Source organism: Aotus nancymaae, unplaced genomic scaffold (assembly GCF_030222135.1).
Source record: "Aotus nancymaae isolate 86718 unplaced genomic scaffold, 86718_ANA_hifiasm-v0.15.2.pri h1tg000038l, whole genome shotgun sequence".
NCBI lineage: Eukaryota > Metazoa > Chordata > Mammalia > Primates > Aotidae > Aotus > Aotus nancymaae.
In genome coordinates this window covers 1,681,150-1,706,837 of record NW_026988452.1, presented here as the reverse complement: position 1 = coordinate 1,706,837, position 25,688 = coordinate 1,681,150, and the positions used below count along the sequence as shown (strand labels likewise).

General features: G+C 42.0%; 1 protein-coding gene across 1 annotated transcript in view; it reads right to left on the bottom strand.

Moving 5' to 3' along the window:
• ULK4 (unc-51 like kinase 4) overlaps nucleotides 1-25,688 on the bottom strand; it is a 660,641-nt gene that overhangs the window by 587,906 nt on the left and 47,047 nt on the right. Inside the window, exons 15-17 of the mRNA XM_064360107.1 lie at nucleotides 24,163-24,344; nucleotides 22,578-22,624; nucleotides 16,700-16,778 (exon numbers count right to left, since the gene is read on the bottom strand). Coding sequence (XP_064216177.1) covers nucleotides 16,700-16,778; nucleotides 22,578-22,624; nucleotides 24,163-24,344 — 308 coding nt within the window. The remainder of the gene's footprint in view (nucleotides 1-16,699; nucleotides 16,779-22,577; nucleotides 22,625-24,162; nucleotides 24,345-25,688) is intronic.

Here is a 25,688-nt window from a genome sequence, read left to right as displayed (position 1 = left end):
AATAGCTTTTCCTAGAGTTAACAGATTTAATAAGACATAAAAAATTGTTTATTTTCCAACATATTTACCACTATAGCACTCTTCAATAATTCTTATAAACCCAGGTTTATATCTGCTCATTTTCCTTTAACGTGAAAAACTTACTTTAACATTTCTAGTCAAATTCTCTCAGTCTGGAGACTAATTTACCCATTTATTTCTTTATTTCCCTTTTATTTTTGAGAGTATTTTCACAAAATATCGAATTCTGGGATAGCAATTTTTTCCTTGGAACGCTTTAAAAATGCTGTTCCACTGTCTAATGGCATCTATGGTTTCCAATGAGAAGTCAGTACACATTCATACAACTGTTTCCCAGCATAGAATATCCAGGATTTCTCTTCATCTTTGATTTTCAGCAGTTTGACTATGATGAGCCTAAACGTAGGCTTTTTTGGTTTATCTTGGTCAGGGTTCAGCATGATTCTTGGGAATGTAAGCTGACATCTATCATCAATTTGGAAATATTTTCAACAATTATCCCTTCAAATATTCCTTCTATCTCATTCTCTCATCTTCTTCTGAGAGTCAAATCATGTGACTGTTAGATAATTTTATATGATATTATTCCACAAGTCTTGGACACTGTGTTCCGTTTTCTTCATTCTTTTTCCTTTGTGTGACAGTTTTAGCCATTTTGATTAAACAGACCTATTATTCACTGATTCCTTCTTCTGTTATGTTCTGACTGTGACATCCATTCCTGTGAAATAATTATGAACTCACAGGGAGTAGAAAAAGCAGTACAGAGAAGTCCCATACACCCTTCCTCCAGTTTCCCATAATGGTAATATCTTACATAAATACATAACAATATCAAAGCCAAAAGTCTGCCATTGGTACAATGCGGATATATAATTCTACATCACTTTACCATGCAGCTTCACACAACCACCACTGCAGTCAAAAAACAGACCATTCAATCATGACAAAAATCTCCCTCATGCAATCGTCGTGCATGCAAACTCTCTCTCTTCCCCCGATATCCCTAACCCCTGGCAACTGCTGTGATACGGTCTGTCTCCGTGTCCCACCCAATTCTCACCCTGAATCGTAACAATCCCCACATGTCAAGGTCGGGACCAGATGGAGATCACTGAGTCATGGGGTGGTTTCCTTCATGCTGTTCTCATAATAGTGAGCTCTTACAAGATCTGATGGTTTTATAAGGGGTTTCCCCCTTCACTCGGCACTCATTCTCTGCTCCCTCCACGTGAAGAAGTGCCTTCTGCCACAATTATAAGTCTCCTGAGGCCTACCAGCCATGTGGAACTGTGAGTCAATTAAACCTCTTTTCCTTATAAATTACCCAGTCTCTGGTATTTCTTCATAGTAGCGTGAGAATGGACATCTGGATATGTCCAAACAGACAAACAGACAATGGATATCTGTTTTCTCACACTGTAATTTCAAGAATGGTATATTAACATGACATTTCACTCATCATAATGCCTTGAGAGCCATCCAAGTTGCTGAGTATCAATAGTTTATTTCTCTTTACTAAGTAGTATTCCATTCTAAGGATGTAGCACAGTTTGTTTAACCATTCACAAACTGAGTGACACTCTGGTATTTCCAGTACCAGCCTATTAAAGCTAGTATGCATATAGATATAAAAAATATATATAGAAATAACAATATTTGTATAAACATAAGATTTCACACCTTTGAAAAAAGCTCAAAGTGAGTATGTAATATGCATATTCATATGGATATGTATTATGGAGTCATAATGTGGTAAGTAAATGTTTAGTGTACAAAATGGCCAAAATGTCTCCAGAGTAGTTGTACGATTTGACATTCCCATCAGCAATGTACACAGCGAGTTTCTCAGCATCCTTGAGAGCATTTGGTATGCCGCTGTTACATTGTTTTATAGGTGTACAGTTGCAGAATTAGTTCACTTTTCCCTAATAGATAATAATGACAAGTATTTTCTCATGTACACATTTGCTATTCATATAGCCCCTTTGGTAAAATGTTTCTCATGTCTTTTGCCCATTTTCTAACTGAATGTTTTTTGCTGTTGAGTTTTGAGAATATTCCAGATATGAATCATTTGTCAGACATGTAGCTTGTAAATATTTTCTCTATGTGTCTAGTTGTCTTTTCATCATATTAACAGGGTCTTTGGTGGAGCAAATGTTTTTAATTTTGATGAAGTCCAATTTATTAACTTTTTTCTTTTATAGATGATGCTTTTGGTGTTAAGTCTAAAATCTCTTTATCTAAGCCAGGATCTCCAAGAGTTTCTCCTCTGAACCTTCTGGATGAGATACACTAAAGGCTCTGGATAACCTTATCTTCCTCCAGAGTACTGGGTGGTGTTCCGGCAAGTAGCATGTGGCCAGTCACTCAATCCTGTGGAGGCTTCTTTTTGCTTTTGTTAGCACCAGTCTGTTCCTGTTTTTCCTTTACCCTAAGGTACAGCCTCAGTCCCAGGACATGATTCCTAGTCCCAATGTGTGGCATGGCCCTTCTCAAATTTCAATGGAAAGAAGTCCAAGGTGTTTCCAAGCCCCTCTTAACTTGGTGAGACTTCACCCCCAAACTCTCTCCCCAGCACTGAGCACCTGCCGGAACTCTGCTCATTCTTGGAACTCCAGCTACTGCTTTCTGCTGGTTCCATAGGGTGTCGTTCAGCACATGCCCAGCTTCAAAGTCAGCCACTGTAGAGGAACTTGTACACATATTTTGTGACTCTGCTTGTATTACGATTTTTCCCCCCTCATTTTCCACCGCCCTTTCCCAGCAGGGCCAAACTGCAACCTCAATTCCTTGGCCCAGCAAGAAGTTACCTTCTGCCTAAACTTTATTCCCTTTGTGTGAACTCAGAGCATCAGCAGAAGGAAAAACCAGTTAAACGTACAGCTCAACCCGGTCACTTCCCTTCTTTCAAGTGGTGTGTTCGCTCCAGTTTCTACCTACTTTTGTTTTATATTCTGTCCAGATGTATTATTATTATTTTTATTATTATTGGCAAGAGGGTAAGCCCAATACAGCTCCTCGACCATTACCAGAACCAGGAGCCCAGGTGTGGTTTTTATGTTAATTTTCTAGTTTAAGAGAAGTACAAATTCATAGCCCAAAAAACGAGTAAAATTGAAAAAAAAAAAAAACTGCAGTTGAAAATTGATATGGAAGCATTTTTTCCTCTTTCTAGAGCTGAAGATAAAAATCACCAAATTTCTTTGTTATCTCTCTGTGTAGATAAGTGAGTTGCCTTTTTTTTTCAAATTCCCCATTTTATTAAAAGGATAGCTCTTCAAGGCTATTGGCTCTAGCTAACTGCTTCAAGCAAACCTCAGACCTCACCTTCTATCTTAACTTCTATCAAACCTCAGAACTATGACACGTCAGCAATACCCACCAACTCATCTCGTCCCAGACAGCCTTTCAGTGTTACCATTTCAGGAGTTTAGTTGCCCCCATTTCTGACTTTTGAAAATTTCCCTCGCTTTCTTGTTCATCTTTTTGTTAAATTTTACCTTGCATTTCATAGATTTGTTTGAGTTTTTTTGTTTTTGAAATGGAGTCTCACTCTGTCACCCAGGCTGGAGTGCAGTGGAGCAATCTCAGCTCACTGCAACCTCTGCCTCCTGGGTTCAAGCAATTCTTCTGTCTCAGCTTACCAAGTAGTTGGGACTACAGGCACATGCCACCACGCCCAGCTAATTTTTGTATTTTTAGTAGAGATAGGGTTTCTCCATATTGGTCAGGCTGCTCTCAAACTCTTGACCTTAGGTGATCTGTTCACCTCAGCCTCCCAAAGTGCTGGGATTCCAGGCGTGAGCCACTGCGCCCAGCCTCTAGGTTTGTTTTTGTGTTGTTTTTTTTTTTTTTTTTTTGAGACGGAGTTTCGCTCTTGATACCCAGGCTGGAGTGCAATGGCGCGATCTCAGCTCACCGCAACCTCCGCCTCCTGGGTTCAGGCAATTCTCCTGCCTCAGCCTCCTGAGTAGCTGGGATTACAGGCACGCGCCACCGTGCCCAGCTAATATTTTGTATTAGTAGAGACGGGGTTTCACCATGTCGACCAGGATGGTCTCGATCTCTTGACCTCGTGATCCACCCGCCTCGGCCTCCCAAAGTGCTGGGATTACAGGCTTGAGCCATGTGTTGTTTTTTTTGATGGGAGAGGATCACACATAATTTGCAAGATTATCTCAATAGCCAAATTGCCATAATTAGAAGATCACATGTTATTTTTATAATTAGAATATTTACAAAATCATAAATGCTACATGGAAAAACTATAGTGAAAAATAAGTCCACATATCTATATAATTCATATATCTCAAAAAGTACGAAAAGTGCTCTATGTTCTTAAAAAAAGGTTATAAATTGAAAATGAGGACTATGGAGAACAGGGACAATGACAGAAGTGGCTGTGTGCAGTTGTTCTAGCAGGAAAGCAAAGCAATTCCTCTGGAGCTAGGAGACAGAGAGGAGGAAGCCGTGCAACTGTGCATCTGAGTACGGAGCAGGAGCCCGAAGTGGGACACACATCGCAGCCTTTGAAGTAGATTCACCACTCACTATGTTTAGAGTTTCCAAAAGCACACACTTTTCAGAGAGAACCAAGTAATGCTTCAAATCTCCATACATCCACGTTTAACATCAATTCAATTCCATAACCAATGCAGTAGAATGGGAAGAACTCCATGCCAATACTTTTAGGTCAGTAATTCTTAGGATATTTCTCTTTTAAAAAAAGAACTGTATCATAAAATGTGATTATCCCACAAAAACCACGAGGACACAGAATGTAAAATACATTTTTCAAATTAAATTAGAGGCCAGCATTATTCCAACTGAAGTAACTTAGGAATAGAAATCCTAGTACCGTCTGTTCCCAGTTATGAGTGGGCGCTATGCTATGGGCATGCAAAGGCATGCAGAGTGGTAGAGTGGGCACTGGAGGCTCCCAGGTGGGGGAGGGGAGAGGGCTTTAAAACAACTACGCATTGGGTACGACGTACACTACACGGTGACCGGTGCACTGAACTCAGACTTCACAGTTACACAACTCATCTGGGTAATCAAAACCACCTGTACTCCAAAAGCTACTGAAACAAAAAATACATATTAAAAATAGATTAATTAATTGATTAGAGGTCAGGTGCGGTGGCTCATGCCTGTAATCCCAGCACATAGGAAGGCTGAGGCAGGTGGATTGCTTGTCACCAGTAGTTAGAGACCAGCCTGGAAGATAATACGAGACACCATCACCACTAAAAGTAAGAATTAAAAGACGAGCAGGCGTGGTGACGTGTACCAGTAGTCCCAGCGTCTGGGGAGGCTGAGGTAGGAGGATCACTCCAGCCCAGAAGTGTGAAGTTGCGGTGAGCCATGATCACGCTACTGCACTCCAACCTGGGCAACAGAGTGAGGCCCTGCCTCAAAAAACAAAAATTAAATTAATTTCAAAAACAGTAATGGTGATAATGCTGCACGGCACGATGAACTTAGTGAATTAAAAATCTGTTGAGGCCAGGTGTGCTGGCTCATGCCTGTAATCCCAACACTTTGGGAGGCTGAGGAGGATGGATCACTTTAGCCCAGGAGTTTAAGACCAGCCTGGCACCTGGTACACAGTAAGCATTCAATAAAGCTTAGCTAAAATGATTTAAAAAAAAGACCAGCCTGGGCAACACAGGGAGACTACATCTCTACAAAAAATTTAAAAAGACAGCTGGGTAGGATGGCACACACCTCTAGTACCAGCTGCTCAGGAGGCTGAGGTGGGGAGAGGGCTGAAGCCCAAGGTGTGAGCTGTGACTGTGCCCTGCAGTCCAGCCTGAACACTACAGTGAGGCTCCATCTCAAAAACAAAAACCGTAATCATCTGTTGACAATGAAGAGAAAATGCAATGGCAGTTAATGACAATGAGCACAACGGTTAACACTTCCTGAACTTACTAAAACTGTATGTTTTATTTTAGAAAAATGTTAAAAGAGCAGTTATAGTCTATGTAATTTGTAATATTCTGTTCTTATTGCATACATCACATGAGAGCTGAAGTGGCACCGCCAAGGAAAAGATGCATCTTTACACGGAGCTCTCTGCAGCGCCGCTTCAATCAAATGATCCAAGCAAACGGAACTCATGAAACCTGACGCTGCATGCTTCCTGGTGAGTTCAAATACCAAGTGCCCAATATCACCTACGACACGTTCTTACCAAAAAGAAAGGTTTAACGCGAATCTAACGAAGTCTCCAGACCTAACTTACGGTTCACAGGGAATGTGTGGACTAGAGGAATAAGTTAGCGATACTAAGAAAAAGCAGGCAGACAAATCTGGACTGCGGAACATTGTGCAGGACAAACAGCCTGGACTCTCCAAGAAATCAATGTAATGTGGCAAGAAAAAACAGAGAAACAATTCTAAAAAAAACCAGGAAAGACATTCCAACAGTGAATTACAGAGAGCACCAAGTCATTTCTTCTAAGGATGCAAAGGTCATTTATTTTCAGTAATTCTATTAATATAACCCACCTATGAATAGAGATAGGAAGAAAAATTATATACTCACACTTTCAGATGCCATACCAAACCGAACAACCATTAAAGTTAAAAGCATAGAGGAAATACTTATTTTTTTTTTTTTTTTTTTTTTTGAGACGGAGTCTCGCGCTTGTTACCCAGGCTGGAGTGCAATGGCGCGATCTCGGCTCACCGCAACCTCCGCCTCCTGGATTCAGGCAATTCTCCTGCCTCAGCCTCCTGAGTAGCTGGGATTACAGGCACGCACCACCGTGCCCAGCTAATTTTTTTGTATTAGTAGAGACGGGGTTTCACAATGTTGACCAGGATGGTCTCGATCTCTCGACCTCGTGATCCACCCGCCTCGGCCTCCCAAAGTGCTGGGATTACAGGCTTGAGCCACCGCGCCCGGCCGGAAATACTTATTTAACATGATTGTATGCCAACGCCAAATATGAAGGAGAATGCAGAGCACTGAACATTCTTTCATTAGTCAAAGCATTTTAACTCATACAACCTTTTTGGAAAACAGCTTAGATTACCTCCTAAAGTTGAACACACACATATCCTATAACCTGCCAATTCTATTCCTACACATACGCAACAGAGAGCTTGCGCAAGTGCATCAAAACGTGTGCGCAAGGTTTGTAACAGCCAGATACAGAAAGCAATCCAAACGCCCATCACCAGTGATGCAGCATACGCATGCAATAAAAAGGAGCCACAGTATGTGCGACAGGGACGAATTCCACACACGATACGAAACAAAAGAAGCCAGATACCAAAGCACACTTATGACTCAATTTAAATAAATTCAAAAGCAGGCAAAGTAATCCTAGGATTGGAAGTTACAGTAACTTCCTTTGGCGAAGGGAGGTAACAGCGATGTGGGAGGACACGCGGGTCCCAGGTACGCTGGCAACGTTCCACTCCATGTTCTACTCAAACCCAGTGGCAGCTGCCTGGGTTTTCACACTTGGCAATAATTCGTTAAGCAATACATGTATGTTTTGTACATACTTCTGTATATTTCTAGCACTTCAATAAAAAGGAATTATAATTTTCAAACCAGAAAGTACAAAGTAATCCTTAAATATCCAGGAAAAAAAAATTGGAAACATATGTAACTATATATCACATTGGTGACAAGCACAAAGCGAAGACTTAAACTGACATCAAAACTCAGCATTTTGACTGTACATATCATCCAGTGGGTTATATCCCAAGGGAAGAAAGTACTTAAAATGTGCCTTGTATTTTGTTGTTAGTAACAATACGTGTACTACTATTTTTTACCTATTCTAAACTCTAAGCTAGAAAAAGGTCATTATGTTAATGTTACTAACAGCCAAGAGTTGTTTTTTTTTGTTTTTTGTTTTTGAGACAGAGTCTCGCTATGCGCCCTGGCTGGAGTACAGTGGTGCAATCCCAGCAACCTCCACCTCCTGGGTTCAAGCAATTCTCATGTCCCAGCCTCCCAAGCAGCCAGGATTACAGGCATGCAATAGTATGCTCAGCTAATTTCTGTGTTTTTAGTAGAGATGGGGTTTTGCCACGTCGGCCAGGCTGGTCTCGAACTCCTGAACTCAAGTGATCCACCCACCTCGGCTCCCAAAGTGTGGAGATTACAGGCAAGAGCCACCACACCCAGCCAGGATTTTTAGCTCATGAGAAGAAAAATAAAAATTGTAAATCAAGAGGTAAAAACAAATTTTAAATCTGAATTGGGGCCAGGCGCGGTGGCTCACGCCTACAATCCCAGAACTTTGGGAGGCCAAGGCAGGTGAATCAACTGAGGTCAGGAGTTTGAGACCAGCCTGACCAACAAGGTAAAACCCTGTCTCTACTAAAAACACAAAATTAGTTGGGCATGATGGCACATGCCCATAATCTCAGCTACTTGGGAGGCTGAGGCAGGAGAATATCGCTTGAACCTGGGAGGCAGAGGCTGTGGTGAGCCGAGATCGCGCCATTGCACTCCAGCCTGGGCAACAAGAGTGAAACTGCGTCTCAATTTAAAAAAGAATCTGAATTGGAAGAGTATAAGTAAACTCAGAAATTTTTCTCTTTTTAAGAAACAACAGTACCTAGATCGACCTCTGAAAAGCTCTACAAGGAAAAAAAAAATCCTAGAGAACCTAGACTGCCATCTCTAACTACATCTTCTAACAAAAAGTAAACAAGATTCCTTGTAGAAGTGGTTTCAAAACTAGGAGCTGACTATTCCCAAAACAAGCCTGTGAAAGCTCACCCCCGAGAAGCCAGCAAGCTATCAGAGACAGTAGCAGGCTCATGTCAAAGGGAGGAAGGGGCAGACTTGAAAGGGCTCCCACTGGATGGAGATGAAACCATTTAGGCATCAGGAAGACTAATGATTGCAAAGGACTAGACGATACACACATACATGTATAACCGGTAAGTTCTCAGAATATAAAATCAATCTCGACGGACACTTAGGAGATTACTGGGGCACCAATTCTTTCTTCTGAAAACTGACCCATGAAGAAAAACAATAGGCATTTATCCTGCCTTGCGAAACACACTCTATTTCAGGATAACCCAACAGTTGATCAGGGAAAGCTCTTCTGTAAGAAAACGTCCAACCATAAATAGAAAGGAAATTACAGAGTAAGACAATTATCATTTTGCAACTCTAAAGGATTACTACATGAAGACAATAATCGATTGATGTTAAAACTACTAACTGAAAAAGTGATGAGTTCCTGGCTCACAGATGAGTGTATGAAGAAAAAAGAGTGATGGGAATATCTGTAATAAGGCTGACCACATCTGAGTCTCGTGATGAACTTTAAGCCCTCTAATAGGGGCATACACGGTTTAGTTGTCTCACTTTCTATGACGCAGTAGGAGAAATACAGCACCAACTATGACCAATTCCTATTTCCCCAAGCCATCCTCCCCAAAACAAGTACTGAGTCAAGGGTCCACATCCAAGCAGCAATGTGCAAGAAAGCAAAGACGGGTGATAAAGGCCTCTCCTAAATAACACCAAAAGAGTGCAGTAAAGCTTCTGATACTCCAATTTGGGCCAAGACAAGGGACAATCTTTCTGCAACAAATAAATAACACCAAAAAATTAGACCAGGAATTAAGAGACTTAAGGGTCACATTAAGCACAATCCTGGCTCAAAGAAAAATTACAAAATGACACGTGTGACACCACCAAGAAAATCTGATCGTTCACTGGGTATCAGATGACACTCAGGGACTACTGTTGAAGGTACTGGGTGTGATGATAAAACTGTGGCTATATATTTTCCTAATTCTTTTCTGTTAGAAAAATATATTTTCTAGTAAAATAATATTATTTTATTTAAAATACTCCAGCAAGGGGGGGGGGGGGCGAGAAAAAGGGAAAGGGAGAGTGAAAGCAGGAGACACAGATGAAACAAGATGAGCCCACTCTGAGGACTGCCGGAAGCAAATGATGCTACCTCATCATTCTAGTCTCTCTACTTCTGTAGATGTTGAAATTTTCCATAACAAAAAAACATTTTGAGACAGGGTCTCGCTCAGGCTGGAGCGCAGGAGCATGCTAATAGCCCACTGTAGCCTCAGCCTCCCAGGTTCATGTCTAGCCTCCTGAGTAGCTGGAACCACTCATGTGTACCACCACGCCTGACTGTTTTTCTATTTTTTGTAGAGAAGAGGTCTCCTTATGTTGCCCAGGCTGGTCTCAAACTCCTAGGCTCAAGTGATTTTCCCACCTCAGCCTGCCAAAGTACTGGGATTACAGCCATGAGCCACCACGCCCAGTCAATAATAAGGAAATTTAATGAATGGGTTAACCTAAAATGTCTGTTAATATTCCTTTTGGCTGGGTATGGTGGCTCACGCCTATAATCCCAGTACTTTGGGAGGCTGAGGCAAGTGGATTATTTGAGGTCAAGAGTTCGAGACCAGCCTGGCCAACATGGTGAAACCCTGTCTCTACTAAAAATACAAAAAAAATCAGCTGGGCGTGGGTGCATGTCTGTAATCCCAGCTACTCAGGAGGCTGAGGCACAAGAATCACTTGAACCTGGGAGATGGAGGTTGCAGTGAGCCAAGATCATGCCACTGCACTCCAGTGTGGGCAACAGAGTAAGACTCAGTCACAATAAAAGAAAAAAAAACCCTTTCAGTTCTAGAATTTGATAGGTCTATATTAAAATTCCTAAAATATATTCACTGCATGCTTCAGACTAAATATACTGGCTTAATATCAAAAATATTTCTTAAATTATTACACACAGAAACCACAATGACTGCAGAGTGGTAAATGTGTTATCTAGGAAAATAATCTTCAGATGGTTATATTTTTCTGTGAAGAAGATACAGATGTCAATAAATGCTTCTAAATGCATAAAGGAGATCATGAGCAGTTATTTTCTGTAGCTGCTGACGAGACAGTAAGATGAAAGAGATTTAAATTATATCACAAGGATAGTAAAATAGATTTTTGCTCCATTTTTTCTGTCTCTTTGTGACAAATTACACCATCATACGCTCCTAACATTCTTTTAATCATTCATTAAACTCTTCAGCATTGACTGAGTGCCTGAAATACATATTACTTTGCTGGCTCGGCACTGTGGGGAGCAAAGGTGAGTAACAAAATGAGGTTCTATGCCTTTAAAATATTTACAGGGGCCAGGTGCAGTGGCTCACGCCTGTAATCCCAGCACTTTGGGAGCCCAAGGCAAGCAGATCACTTGAGGCCAGGAGTTCAAGACCAGCCTGGCCAACATGGTAAAATCCTGTGTCTAGTAAAAATACAAAAATTAGCGGGGCATGAACCTGCGGTCCCAGTTACTCATGAGGCTGAGGCTGAGACTCTCTTGAACCCAGGGGGAAGAGGCTGCAGTGAGCCAACATCACACCACTGCACTATAGCCTGAGCAACAGAGCGAGACTCTGTCTCAAAAAATAAATAAGTAAAATATAAAATAAAACACTTGTAGGATCTTCAACCACAATTTTTCTTGTTCACTGATAGTAAACGTAATAGAGAATTCAGGATTTATCTCACACTTGAAATTTTCTTACCGATTACTGGAAAATTATCCACAAGCATCCAATTGTGAGTTTTACAGAAACCTGAACTAAAGATTGACCAGCAGACTCCACAAGGTTCCCAAATCTCCTAAAATCATGTGCTCAGTGTTGACTGCATCTTTCTGAAGAGGCTGTAATGGTTTTCATTGACCTTTTTCATCACAAATAGTAAAAAATCACCAATGGAATGGAACCAAACATCTTGTAGCAGAAATTTTTTTTTTTTCCTGAGATGGAGTCTCACTCTGTCGCCAGGCTGCAGTGCAGTGGTGCAATCTCTGCTCACTGCAACTTCCACCTCCTGGGTTCAAGAGATTCTCCTGCCTCAGTCTCCCGAGTAGCTGAGACTACAGGTGCGTGCCACCATGCTCAGCTAATTTTTTGTATTTTTAGCAGAGATGGGGTTTCACCATGTTAGCCAGGATGGTCTGGATCTCCTGACCTCGTGATCCGCCCACCTTGGCCTCCCAAAGTGCTGGGATTACAGGAGTGAGGCACCACGCCCGGCCAGAAACCTCTAAAAAAAAAAAACAGGACAAAGATGAAACATGGTACCATGTACCTGCTCAACCTCCACAGATCCTGCTTCTGGAAGTTGAAACATAAATTCTTCTTTTTTTTTTTTTTTTTTTTTTTTTTTTATATTGCATTTTAGGTTTTGGGGTACATGTGAAAAACATGCAAAGTTGTTGCATAGGTGCATTCATGGCAGTGTGATTTGCTGCCTCCCTCCCCCTCACCCATATCTGGCATTTCTCCCCATGCTATCCCTCCCCAACTCCCCCCACAGCTGTCCCCCCCACTCCCCCGCAACAGACCCCCGTGTATAGTGCTCCCCTCCCTGTGTCCATGTGTTCTCCTTGTTCAACACCCTCCTATGAGTGAGAAGATGTGGTGTTTGGTTTTGTGTTCTTGTGTCAGTTTGCTGAGAATGATGGCTTCCAGGTTCATCCATGTCCCTACAAAGGACGCGAACTCCTCATTTTTAATGGCTGCATAATATTCCATGGTATATATGTGCCACATTTTTTCCTGTCCAGTCTATCATCGATGGGCATTTGGGTTGGTTCCAGGTCTTTGCTATTGTAAACTGTGCTGCAATGAACATTCGTGTGCATGTGTCCTTATAGTAGAACGATTTATAATCCTTTGGATATATGCCCAGTAATGGGATTGCTGGGTCAAATGGAATTTCTATTTCTAGGTCCTTGAGGAATCGCCACACTGTTTTCCACAGTGGTTGAACTAATTTACACTCCCACCAACAGTGTAAAAGTGTTCCTATTTCTCCACATCCTCTCCAGCATCTATTTTCTCCAGATTTTTTAATGATCGCCATAAATTCTTAAAACTTGGTGATGCGCAGTGGGCTCAAACCTGTAATCCCAGCACTTTGGGAGGCCAAGACAGGCAGATCACGAGGTCAGAAGTTCGAGACCAGCCTGACCAACATGGTGAAAACCTGTCTCTACTAAAAATACAAAAATTAGCCGAGCATGGTAGTGGGCATGCGTAAGCTACTCGGGAGGCTGAGGCAGGAGATTCACATGAACCCGTGAGGTGGAGGTTGCAGTGAGCCAGGATCGTGTCACTGTACTCCAGCCTGGGTGACAGAGCAAGACTCCATCTCAAAGAAGAAAAAAAAAAACAACAAAAACAAAAATCACAAATTCAAAAGTTACAAAAGTTTTCTTTTTTTTTTTTTATTGCATTTTAGGTTTTGGGGTACATGTGAAAAACATGCTAGGTTGTTGCATAGGTGCATTCATGGCAGTGTGATTTGCTGCCTCCCTCCCCCTCACCCATATCTGGCATTTCTCCCCATGCTATCCCTCCCCAACTCCCCCCACAGCTGTCCCCCCCACTCCCCCGCAACAGACCCCCGTGTATAGTGCTCCCCTCCCTGTGTCCATGTGTTCTCCTTGTTCAACACCCTCCTATGAGTGAGAAGATGTGGTGTTTGGTTTTGTGTTCTTGTGTCAGTTTGCTGAGAATGATGGCTTCCAGGTTCATCCATGTCCCTACAAAGGACGCGAACTCCTCATTTTTAATGGCTGCATAATATTCCATGGTATATATGTGCCACATTTTTTCCTGTCCAGTCTATCATCGATGGGCATTTGGGTTGGTTCCAGGTCTTTGCTATTGTAAACTGTGCTGCAATGAACATTCGTGTGCATGTGTCCTTATAGTAGAACGATTTATAATCCTTTGGATATATGCCCAGTAATGGGATTGCTGGGTCAAATGGAATTTCTATTTCTAGGTCCTTGAGGAATCGCCACACTGTTTTCCACAGTGGTTGAACTAATTTACACTCCCACCAACAGTGTAAAAGTGTTCCTATTTCTCCACATCCTCTCCAGCATCTATTTTCTCCAGATTTTTTAATGATCGCCATAAATTCTTAAAACTTGGTGATGCGCAGTGGGCTCAAACCTGTAATCCCAGCACTTTGGGAGGCCAAGACAGGCAGATCACGAGGTCAGAAGTTCGAGACCAGCCTGACCAACATGGTGAAAACCTGTCTCTACTAAAAATACAAAAATTAGCTGGGCATGGTGGTGTGTGCCTGTAGTCCCAGCAGGAGAATTGCTTGAACCCAGAGGTGGAGGTTACAATGAGCCGAGATCACACCACTGTTCTCTAGCCTGGTGACAGAGCGAGACTCCATGTCCACAACAAAAAACTTGCACAACTTTTTTTCTAGTGCTTGAATGACCTCTTGTGGCTACTTAAGTTATCACAGGCAATTGCTCACAGCAGGAATTAAGTTGGTACAAAAGTAATTACAGTTTTTGCCATTAAAAGTAATGACCAAAGAACTAAAAAGTGTTGAAATAACAAAATTAAGATGGCATCACAAAGGAGCACCTGGCTCAGTTTCAAGTTATTGCATAAGCTCTCTATTATCCAACCAAATTTAGTTCACAATACAGTGTGTGTAACTCAAAACAGTTCACCAGATAGTTAAGCACACACCATTTTTTTAATGAAGTATGATTTTCCCTGAGTTATTGCATTTCAAATTAATAAAGCATCAGCAAACACCCATGAAGAGAACAGTACTGGGATAAAAGATACAAGAACCCCGGGAATTAACACCCACCCTCCTCTCAGTGGAGGCAGCACCAGGAATACAGTGTCGGCAGAAGGTATAATTGGAGTAGGAGAAATACTGTGAGAATGCAGACTGGCCACAGAAGTCAACCTGAGTGAGAAGAGGTAACACAGAGGTTCAGGAACTGCTGGGAGTGCGGCAGCAGGTGCCAGGGAACGTGGGCTGCACATCACCCAGGGTGACTGGCAGGTCCCAGGTTACTTCACACGCCCTCTGCCCAGTCCCTTGAGAATTCCTGCAGCAGCAAAACACAGCATCTTCCAGACACTGCTACAGGGAGTTCCAAGCGTTCTGGTACAGTTTTATTCACTCATTTCAAAATACTTGTCAGCATCTATATAGACACAAGGCACAGTCTACGCACTGGGGTGCAGCATTGAACAAGACGGTTGAAAATCCCTATTCCAACAGAGCTTGTAGTCTAGTGTGGGAAGAGAAATAAGTACATAAAATGTCCGGTGGTGATAAATGCTGTGAAAAAGATAAAGGAGAATAATCGGGTTGGAAATTCCAGGTTGGCCATAGTATTCTTCTCTGTAAGTTGGTCATCTCAATTCAGACTAGCTGCTGAATTCAAGCACTCAACAGCCACCGTGGCTGGAGGCTACCATGCTGGATAGTGCAACAGATCTGAAACTATCATCCATGCCTTTGTAGTTCAAAATCTTTATCCTCTTTCTAAATCTTGAGAAAATTCATCCTACTGATCTTCCAATCCACTAACTCAGCTTCCTAAAGCATCCATCCTACTTATCATTGTAACTACTGAATAATGTAATTCAACAGTCACATTTTACATATTCAGAGGCTCTTTCTTCACAGCTCCTGAGCAACGGACTACTGCTGTGGCAATGCAGGAACGTCCTCTAAACTCCTGGGACTCTGTCTCGGACTTTAGATTCTCCCCCGTCTCCTACAGCGACTCCATCTCACTGGAGGCCTTTTGCTCAGAGCCATCAGAAGGAACCCCCACTTTTGAGAACCTAAGCTTCTCATCTTCCTGGTAAATACTGCCCTATGTTCTCGATCTTTTAGATAGAAATCTACTGGACACATCTCTGAGGACCAGGCTGGGTACCATCAGTGATCACACAGGGTCACAATTCACTTATTTTACGCCCTCCAAAAAAGGAAAAATTCAGACTTAGTGGCATTTTATTAGTAGCTCAGAGATCCAACAGTTTGCAGGAAATAGAGAAGGAATTGTAAGCAAGGGAAATACAGTGAGATTAAATTAATCTCCACCCAGACACTACAAGGCCAGCTGGGATACCACCCCATCAATTGGCCACGGGGGTGGACGGCACAGACAGAAAATTTTCCAATTCCTCTTAAAGTTCCAAATACCAGCTGGCTACTACAGTAAAGACCACAGTCATAAAAAGTTTTCCAATTTCTCTTAAAGCCCCAAATACTACACAACCAGCTTCAGCTCTGCAGTCCCCTCTCCTTACCCCTTTCTTACTTCCTTCGGGAGCTGTTGCCTTCTTCTCACCGACACTGACTCTTGAGCCTCTCCCAGTTCAAGGAATAAAACTGCATTACCAATTAAGTGTAATATACATTAACAGAATAGGTAGAAAGGAGTCTTTAGTGTGAAAACACTAAATTCTAGGTGAAATGCCAGAAGAACTTGAATTTTGAATTATAAGCTACGCTTTAACTAGGAAATACATTAGCTGTAATAAAATGTTGGACAGACTACAAGAAAACTAGAAATGAAAAAAGCCTTATTCAAAAACTAACGAAATAATGATGAGCAGAGTTCAGAACCCTTGCTAACTCTGCCGTGCCACTTTAATGATGGACCATGCTGTAATGAGCTGCTGTGTTTAAGCCTAAAGATCTGCTGAGGTGACAGTTTCAGAACGATTGCCACAATCCCACAAAGAAAAATCAAGTGAAGGTCAATGAAAGCTGCATGTTCTAAATTACAGAATCGAGAACAGTATTTCTTGTCATTCGTCCCATTTCAGTAATAAAAGACATTACCTCAACAACAGGTGTATTTTCCTGGAGCTCAGCTGTGTGCGAGGCCAGTAAACCAATCACCCGAGCAACCTTGGCCCGTCTGCAAAAGAGAGAAACAGGCTCTGAAGAGAAGAGTCCAGACCGAGGAAAGTAACCCCGGCTAGTTACATTCTGCAGTGATGGGCAGTACATACAAGACTGTGAAATAAACGCTGAATGTGACAGGTCAGGCCCACACGCCCCCACGTATACAGCCCAGAGAAACTCTCCCTCGGACACACAGGGAGACGTGAGCTGCAAGGTCCGCTGCAACACTGCAATAGTGACAAAATTTAAACAAGTTGTGGGTCAACAGTAAAAGGAAAAACAAAATTTTTAAAAAGACTTAACCAGAGAAAAGAGCAAAACGGTAATTACTCCTTTTACTGCCGAGTACAGAAGCGTTTGGCTCAAGGCCTCCTTCCTACTTGTTAGCAGATCAGTGAGTTTCTATGTAAGTCGTAAATAATATCCGAACGGTGACTATCTATATATATTCAATTTAACAGAGACTTTTACAATCCAAAGGTTTTAAAATATTGTACTATTTGCATAAACACTGGTTTTTTAATGAGGTGTTCCCTTAGTATCCAGCAGAAAACTGAGGTTGATAAATTACTATTAATGAATCACATTCAGTGTGATTTAAAAAGTTATTTCATGCAGAAAAATTAGTTTTAATGAGTTTTTTTCTAATCGAAACAAATGGTGAGTTGATGAGAAATGCACTCTTATTTAGTGACGTCTGCATGTTGTCAGGGATAATCAGTACTAACTCAGTTCATATTTTTTACCTTCTTAAAATAAACCTGTGTGGGCCCCCATGGAGGAAACCAAATCGGACTCAGAGAAGAACCACAGGGAAAACGTCTGCGTTACCGCGACTCCAACATGCAGAAATAACTCAGAAATGTCAACACTTCTCAAACTGCCCATTAAAATCTCGTAACATATACAAATTAAAGAAGTCCTAGGCAACTGCAGAAGTAGCACCCCACCTGTGAATAAAAAGATTATACTTTAAAAGTAATCGTTCTGAAGGATAATTGGAAAAGCCATCCTCCCACCTCAACCCCCCAAGTAGCTGGGACTACAGGCGTGCCCCACCACGCCCAGCTAATTTTTTTACTTTTTGTCGAGATGGGGGTCCCTTGAACTCCTGACAAACAAGCCTCCCATCTTAGCCTCCCAAAGTGCTGGGATTACAGGCCTGAGTCACCGCAAATGCCTATCTCTTTTAAAAGATAGGCTCAAAATACTTATGAAACACTGAACCATTTTTCAATCTATAAAAGTAAATATTAGTTACCAGATTTATTCAACTAAAATAAAAACGTATCCACACGCCAATTATTTTCCCTAATATAACCAAAAACAATTCCTATTAGAACAAGAGAAAATACACTACCTAAAAACCCTATACTTTTAAAATAGAAACTTTAAATAGCTTATGAATAGTCACTTTTTACCAGAATCCTAAATACAAGTACCACATACCCTATACACACAACACCCTCACAGTACAGGCTCTTTCTCAAAATTCAAGTTTTCTCAGGTCACCACTCCAGGTGCCCCAGTGACTCTGCACCTCAGAACCAACCCAGCTCCATGACAGCATCTAAGACAGCACCGTCTAACAAACCTTCATGCACTGACAGAAACGTCCCACATCTGCACTGCTCAGTGCACTACACATGTGACTGTCACGCACGTGAAATATGACAGATGCAAGTGAGGAACAAATACTTTATTTATTTTTTTTTTCTTTTTGAGACAGGGTCTCACTCTGTCACCCAAGCTGGAGTGCAGTAGTGCAATCTCCGCTCACTGCAACGCCTCCCAGACTCAAGCAATCCTCTCAACTCAGCCCCCAAGTAGCCGCGACTACAGGTGTGCGCCACCACACCTGGCTAACTGTTGCATTTTTAGTAGAAACGGGGTTTCACCATGTTGTCCAGCTGGTCTTGAACTCCTGAGCTCAGGTGATCTGCCCACCTCGGCCTCCCAAAGTGTTGGGATTACAGGCATGAGCCACTGCGTCTGGCTGTGATTTTTAATTTAAAAACTAGCCCAGAGTTGAGGGTGAGGGAGACAGTACCCTGGAGTAATTACTCATCTTTCATGTTCCTGGTCCTGGTTACCTCGTAAGTAGGACCAGTAACACTGCGTCCCTCAAGTTGTAGGAATCAAAGGAGATAATCCACGTGCACAAGCGCCATCGTGCCTGACAATATGCGCCAAATGAGTAAGCTACTATCAATTTTTTTTCAACTTAGCCAGACATGGTGGCATGCACCTGCACTCTCACTCCAGCCTGGGGGACACAATGAAACCCTATTTTTTTTAGAGTGAGTCTCTAAAAATAATAATAAAATAAATAAGGAAAGGAAACAGAAGGAAAAAAAAAAGGGAAAGAAAGCAAGTGTCCATAAATCACAATAATGAAAGTAACACAGATCCGAACTTATGAGACATTCTGTCTTTAATGATTGCAGACTAAACACCTGACACTCGTTTTTCTGATCCCTCTACAGTCTGCTAAAATACGAGTTCTTTAATTTTTTTCTTTTTTTTTTTTTGAGACGGAGTTTCGCTACTGTTACCCAGGCTGGAGTGCAATGGCGCGATCTCGGCTCACCGCAACCTACACCTCCTGGGTTCAGGCAATTCTCCTGCCTCAGCCTCCTGAGTAGCTGGGATTACAGGCACGCGCCACCATGCCCAGCTAATTTTTTGTATTTTTAGTAGAGACGGGGTTTCACCATGTTGACCAGGATGGTCTCGATCTCTTGACCTCGTGATCCACCCGCCTCGGCCTCCCAAAGTGCTGGGATTACAGGCGTGAGCCACCGCGCCCGGCACAAGTTCTTTTATTCAATGATAATTGGAAACTAAAAGGAGGGCTACAAGTGGACCAGAAAGTTTGAGAAAATCTCAGATGACACGCATAGATAGAATCAACACTGCCAGGACCAACACAGGAATCCCCTGTCTAAAGAACCACAGGTAGACAGATGTCGCCAAGGAAGCCTCAGGGACTTTGAATAAACTGAGACAAAAAGCAAGAACAAGCCACAGGACCATCATCAGATTAAACAACTGCGCCAGGAACAACTGTGCCCTTGTACAAGGAATGCTGAGCCAGCCAGGCCCTGCCTCTTTTCCATCTCCCTTCCCTGGTACACAGGATAAACCCCGCAGCCCTGGCCTCCTGGGTGAATGTGGAAAATTGTTCCTACAGTGAGCAATCCACCTTGGGGTGGGACACAGGCATGGATGTGGGGAGAAAGACTGTGACCCTCCAGATACAGAAGCAAGGAAGGGGTTAAATAAGGAAAGCCAGCTCCACTCCAAAGAAAAACCCACCCTGGCAACTGCAGAGGCCTCCAGCCTGCCCACCTCATCTTCAGCCAGTGGAATCCCAAGTTCAAGTCAACCAGTTAACAGGCCTCACTTACCCACATACCAGCCTTTTCTTTAAAGGACAGGCTACTGGAGAAAGAGACTTAAGCAAGCATAAAAGAGACTTGTACTGCCAACTTCTATACAAGCTTAATCATTTATTCACAACATAAACTAAGAACCAATCAATTTAACCATTTATTCATCATATAAACTAAGAACCAGGTCACCAGGCATTTGAGAAGTAAACAGCATTAAAAAGCTGGACCATGAAGAAAAAGAAGTGACCTACAAGTTCAAGAGATAAGAATACGATGTTTATAATCCTAATTTTTTCCTTTTTTTTCTTTTTCAAAGTCCACGTTCCAGGCTTATCTTACATAACCCTAATATTTAACCTTAAATATTAATAACAACATGTAATTCTAAATTCTGCCCCAAAAAGAGAATTTTTATAATCCTAATATTTATGCTCAAATTCAAAAGTATATAATACACCAAATATAGGCAGCTAATAAAAAGGGTCAATCAAAGAAAAAGAAAATGGCGGGGAGGGGAGGGAAGGGGAGGGGAGGGCAGGGAAGGAGGAGAGAGGGGGAGGGAAGAGAACAGGGGGGAGGGGAGGGGAAGGAATGGAGGGAGGGAGGGAGGGAGGGAGGGAGGGAGGCAGGCAGGCAGGCAGGCAGGCAGAAGAGAGCAAATTAGTAAAGCAAATTAGTATGTGTGGACTTCGGTAAAGGGGTCACTAGAACCAGTCTCCGGGCTGATACAGGGAGATGACTGTCCTCGGAAATGATCTGGAATGTCTGTTTTAAAATGTCAGCAGGGGGCGCCCCATTCAAGGATATTACACGTTTTAGATAAAAGTGTTTAAACAAGTATTTCACTGATTCATTTTTTTTTTTTTTTTTTGGAGACGGAGTTTCGCTCTTGTTACCCAGGCTGGAGTGCAATGGCGCGATCTCGGCTCACCGCAACCTCCGCCTCCTGGGTTCAGGCAATTCTCCTGCCTCAGCCTCCTGAGTAGCTGGGATTACAGGCACGCGCCACCATGCCCAGCTAATTTTTTGTATTTTTAGTAGAGACGGGGTTTCACCATGTTGACCAGGATGATCTCGATCTCTTGACCTCGTAATCCACCCGCCTCGGCCTCCCAAAGTGCTGGGACTGATTCATTTTTAACGGGCATATCGTAAGCCTTCTCAAAGTATTAAATGCTCAACCATTACCTAAAAATCCTACTTTCTATTAACAGATTTTACTTTGGGAGAGTAATATTAGAAGATGTATAATAAGAATTACTCTCATTGTTAAGCATTTTCTAAACTCCTGTCGTTTTACCCATATTTCACCAGCACAGAAGAATAATTGCTATCATACCACTGCCACAATCACAAACTCCTTTCGCCTCCATTTTCACATGTGCCTCTCCTAACAATCATATGAGATAAGCAAGCCTGATGACAATAACCACAACTTCTACAACCCCAACCCCATTGTAAATGAAATGCCCACCAAGAATCAGGCACTATACAAGGTCTCTCACAGATTTACCTCATTCAAAGTGGAGTAATCACCAAAAATTTATGAAGTATTTATCTCAACCCAACTTTACAGATGAGGCTACTGAGGCTCAGCAATTGAAGTAACTGGCCCAGAAAGCAGATCTGTGGTCACACACCCAGGTCTGTCTCAATCCCAAACCTATGCCATTTCCTTGTCCCACCCACACTCCCCAGGAAACAGAGATTGGGAAAAAGATAATCATTTGGCCAAGTCTTACTGACAACCGGAACCCAGAGCCTTCTAACCCTTGATCTGCTGTGTTTTCCACCTGGCATACTGCTTCTATAAAAAGCAAGGACACTTCCTTCCATCAGGAGTTTATAAATCATAATCCTATTAGATTACAAATAACATCACAGGGAAGCTATGTGTTACATGAGGTAAAGATAAGGGTGTCCAAGGGAAACTATGAGGAAGTATAACTAAATTAATACACAGGGACCAGGGTTTGAGTATTTTATAACCAAAACTCAAAACAGTAACAGTCAGCAAGCTGCAGTGGCTCACAACTGTAATCCTAACACTTTGGGAGGCAGAGATGGGAGAAGCCCATCTCAAGAAGCACTTGAGCCCACGAGTTCAAAACCAGCCTGGGCAACATAGTGAGAGACCCCATCTCTAAGAAAATAAAAAAACAGTAACAGTTAATAAAGTTTCCATGAGTAGCTTAGATAATTCCAGAATTGTATTTATAATATTAGGAGAAGGGCTATTTTTAAATATTCTAAAATTCATAATTGGAATGCCCATAAAAACTGCCTATGGATAGAGTCATCATTATGTCAGAATAATCTATGATAATTATTTAGGACTCTGCCTTTGATAAATATGTATGCTGTAACTACCTAATAAAGTCATGAAAAATAATTTTTTAAATATAAATGTTACTTACACATCCCAGTTTGGAGCCATCCGCAAATGCTGGATTAGCAACTGGAACTAGAATAAAAAATTAAAATGTAAAAAAAGAAAAAATTAAAATATTTAATCCACAAAACACAGAAAGTGACAGCAAAGTTAACAGCTCAGACCTTTATGAAAAGGAAATTTACAATGTACACCAAAAATGATATTTACTACATTACGAAGGCACTAGTATATGAACACAACTAAAATGAAAACCAAGAATAGTACTTTTACTTTCTCCTACCACTTTATATTCTCTAAGTGACTGCCCTTACCTGACAGACACACACCAACTATCAAAAGAACTAATATTAATACTATCCTGAAAGCAAATGAATAAAGTTTTTCAAGCAAATTCAATGAGGGCCACTGTAGAAAACACCTCTGAACCACAGCAATTCCTGTCTGAGGACGACTTCAAAAACTCTGCCAATCGATACTCAAACATAGGCCAAAAGAAACAAAACACTGTGACAAATTCCCATGAGCTTACCAACGGACCAACACAGTCCAGAAAGTAAACTCCCAGGGGAAGAGGAAAAAGGTGTCTTACAGGATGGATGTCTCCCTTCAACATCACATCAAAAACCTTGCAGTTTACGCGATGACCCAGTAAAGGAATGGTCACCCCTACCCATTCCACATGGGCAGTTCATTCCAGTCACTGATGAGAAGATAAAAGGTCTGTCTTATGATATCACACCTTTTTTTTTTTTTTTGAGACCAAGTTTCACTCTTTTTGCCCAGCCTGGAGTGCAATGGCACAATCTCAGCTCACTGCAACCTCTGCCTCCCAGGTTCAAGTGATTCTTCTGCCTCAGCCTCCCGAGCAGTTGGGATTACAGGAATGCACCACTTGCTCAGTTAATTTTGTGTTTTTAGTGGAGACCATGTTTCACCATGTAGGCCAGGCTGGTTTCGAACTCCTGACCTCAGGTGATCCACCTGCCTTGGCCTCCCAAAGTGCTGGGATTACAGGCATGAGCCACAGTGTCCGGCCTGATTTCATATATTTTTTTAATCTTACAAGTTAACATAAAATGGAAATGTGAGCAACCAAAAAAAAAAAAGTTCAAAATCACCATCTACTCTCATCTACTTTAAGGCCTAAGAATTAAGCAGAAGATAATTTTCATAAACCTAAAACCATGATAAATCAGATTTTTCATGGTAGTTAAATCAAACTGATATTTTAGCACTTCTCTGAGCCTCTATAAAAACACAAGCTTAAGCCGGGCTCGGTGGCTCATGCCTGTAATCCCAGCAGTTTGGGATGCCGAGGTAGGTGGATCACAAGGTCAGGATCACAAGGTCAGACTATCCTGGCCAACATGGTGAAACTCCATCTCTACTAAAAATTCAAAAATTAGCCAGGCCTGGTGACGGGTGCCTGTAGTTCCAGCTAATCGGGAGACTGAGGCAGGAGAATCGCTTGACCCTGGGAGGCAGAGGTTGCAGTGAGCCAAGATCACACACCACTGCACTCCAGCCTGACAACAGAGCCAGATTCCATCTCAAAAAAAACAAAAACAAAAAAATGTAAATGCATAAGGCATGTCACAGAGGCCTACCAGCGGGGAGTGGAGGAGCCTGGTGGCCACCTCCTGGTGACCAGCCACCACGCACAGATAGCAAAGGAGATTCAGCTTGGCTCGGGAGGCCCCCGTGCTCTTCTCGGCGCAGTCAATCTGCGAGCACACTTGTTGCAAAAAGTCATTCCAATCTTGGTCTTTCAGAAATAGTAACTTATCCACTGCCAAGGAAAGAAAATGATAAAAGCATGTATGAGAAAAAGAACTGCTAGAAACATCACAAGAGCAATAAACACAGAGTGACGACAGCTAAGATGAGGACAAAGAAAACACTGCACTGTCAAAACCAAAATAACTCCAAAGATGACACGACTTTTATTTGTCCTTCTATATTCCTCATCTCTTTACCTATCCATGGAAACTTTTTAACCACGTCAAGGGAAAACCATGCTTCAAATAAAGCGGATGTCTGAAGCACAACTGTCCCACAACCTAGACTATAACAAAATGCAAAGTTCAATACAACTGAAGTAAAAGACAAAAGGGCCTTTGTATACATAAATCAACTCGGAAACACTGGGAAAAGCACAAATCTTACAGTTCTTAAAAATTTCCAATAGGCCGGTCACGGTGGCTCACATCTGTAAGCTGGCACTTTGGGAAGCCAAGGCGGGCAGATCACAAGGTTAGGAATTCAAGACCAGCCTGGCCAACATAGTGAAACCCCGTCTCTACTAAAAGTACAAAAAAAGATTGCCAGGTGTGGTGGTGCATGCCTGTAATCCCAGCTACTTGGGAGACTGAGGCAGGAGAATCGCTTGAACCTAGAAGGCAGAGATCACACCACTGCACTCTAGCCTGGGTGACACAGAGAGAGACTCTGTCTCAAAAAAAAAAAAAAAATCCAATAAAATTACTGTAAAAAAAAAAAAAAAACAGGATAACATGATAGCTAAAATCACCTGAAATTCCAACCTCCAAATCCCTATACAAAAAAAGGCAAAATCTAAGAAATGTGATATCCCCGAAAATTAACATATTTTCGGCTGATCTCTATCTTTAGACAAAATAAACTGTAAATATAATTTCCTAAATAACTCAAAGAAGAAAAAGGAAATCGTATTCCAGGTAATAATTCTCTAGGTTTGCATAAATAGTCCTACTTGGTACTGAAAGCACTTTTAAAAATATTTTGCTGGCCGGGCGCGGTGGCTCACGCCTGTAATCCCAGCACTTTGGGAGGCCGAGAGGGGTGGATCACAAGGTCAAGAAATTGAGACTTTCCTGGTCAACATGGTGAAACCCCGTCTCTACTAAAAATACAAAAAATTAGCTGGGCATGGTGGCACGTGCCTGTAATCCCAGCTACTCAGGAGGCTGAGGCAGGAGAATTGCCTGAACCCAGGAGGCGGAGGTTGCGGTGAGCCGAGATCACGCCACTGCACTCCAGCCTGGGTAACAGGAGCAAAACTCCGTCTCAAAAAAAAAAAAAATGTATATATATATTTTGCTTCACTTTGGTCTTTCAAAAATGTCCTTCTACACAGTTTCTTTTTTGTTTTTTT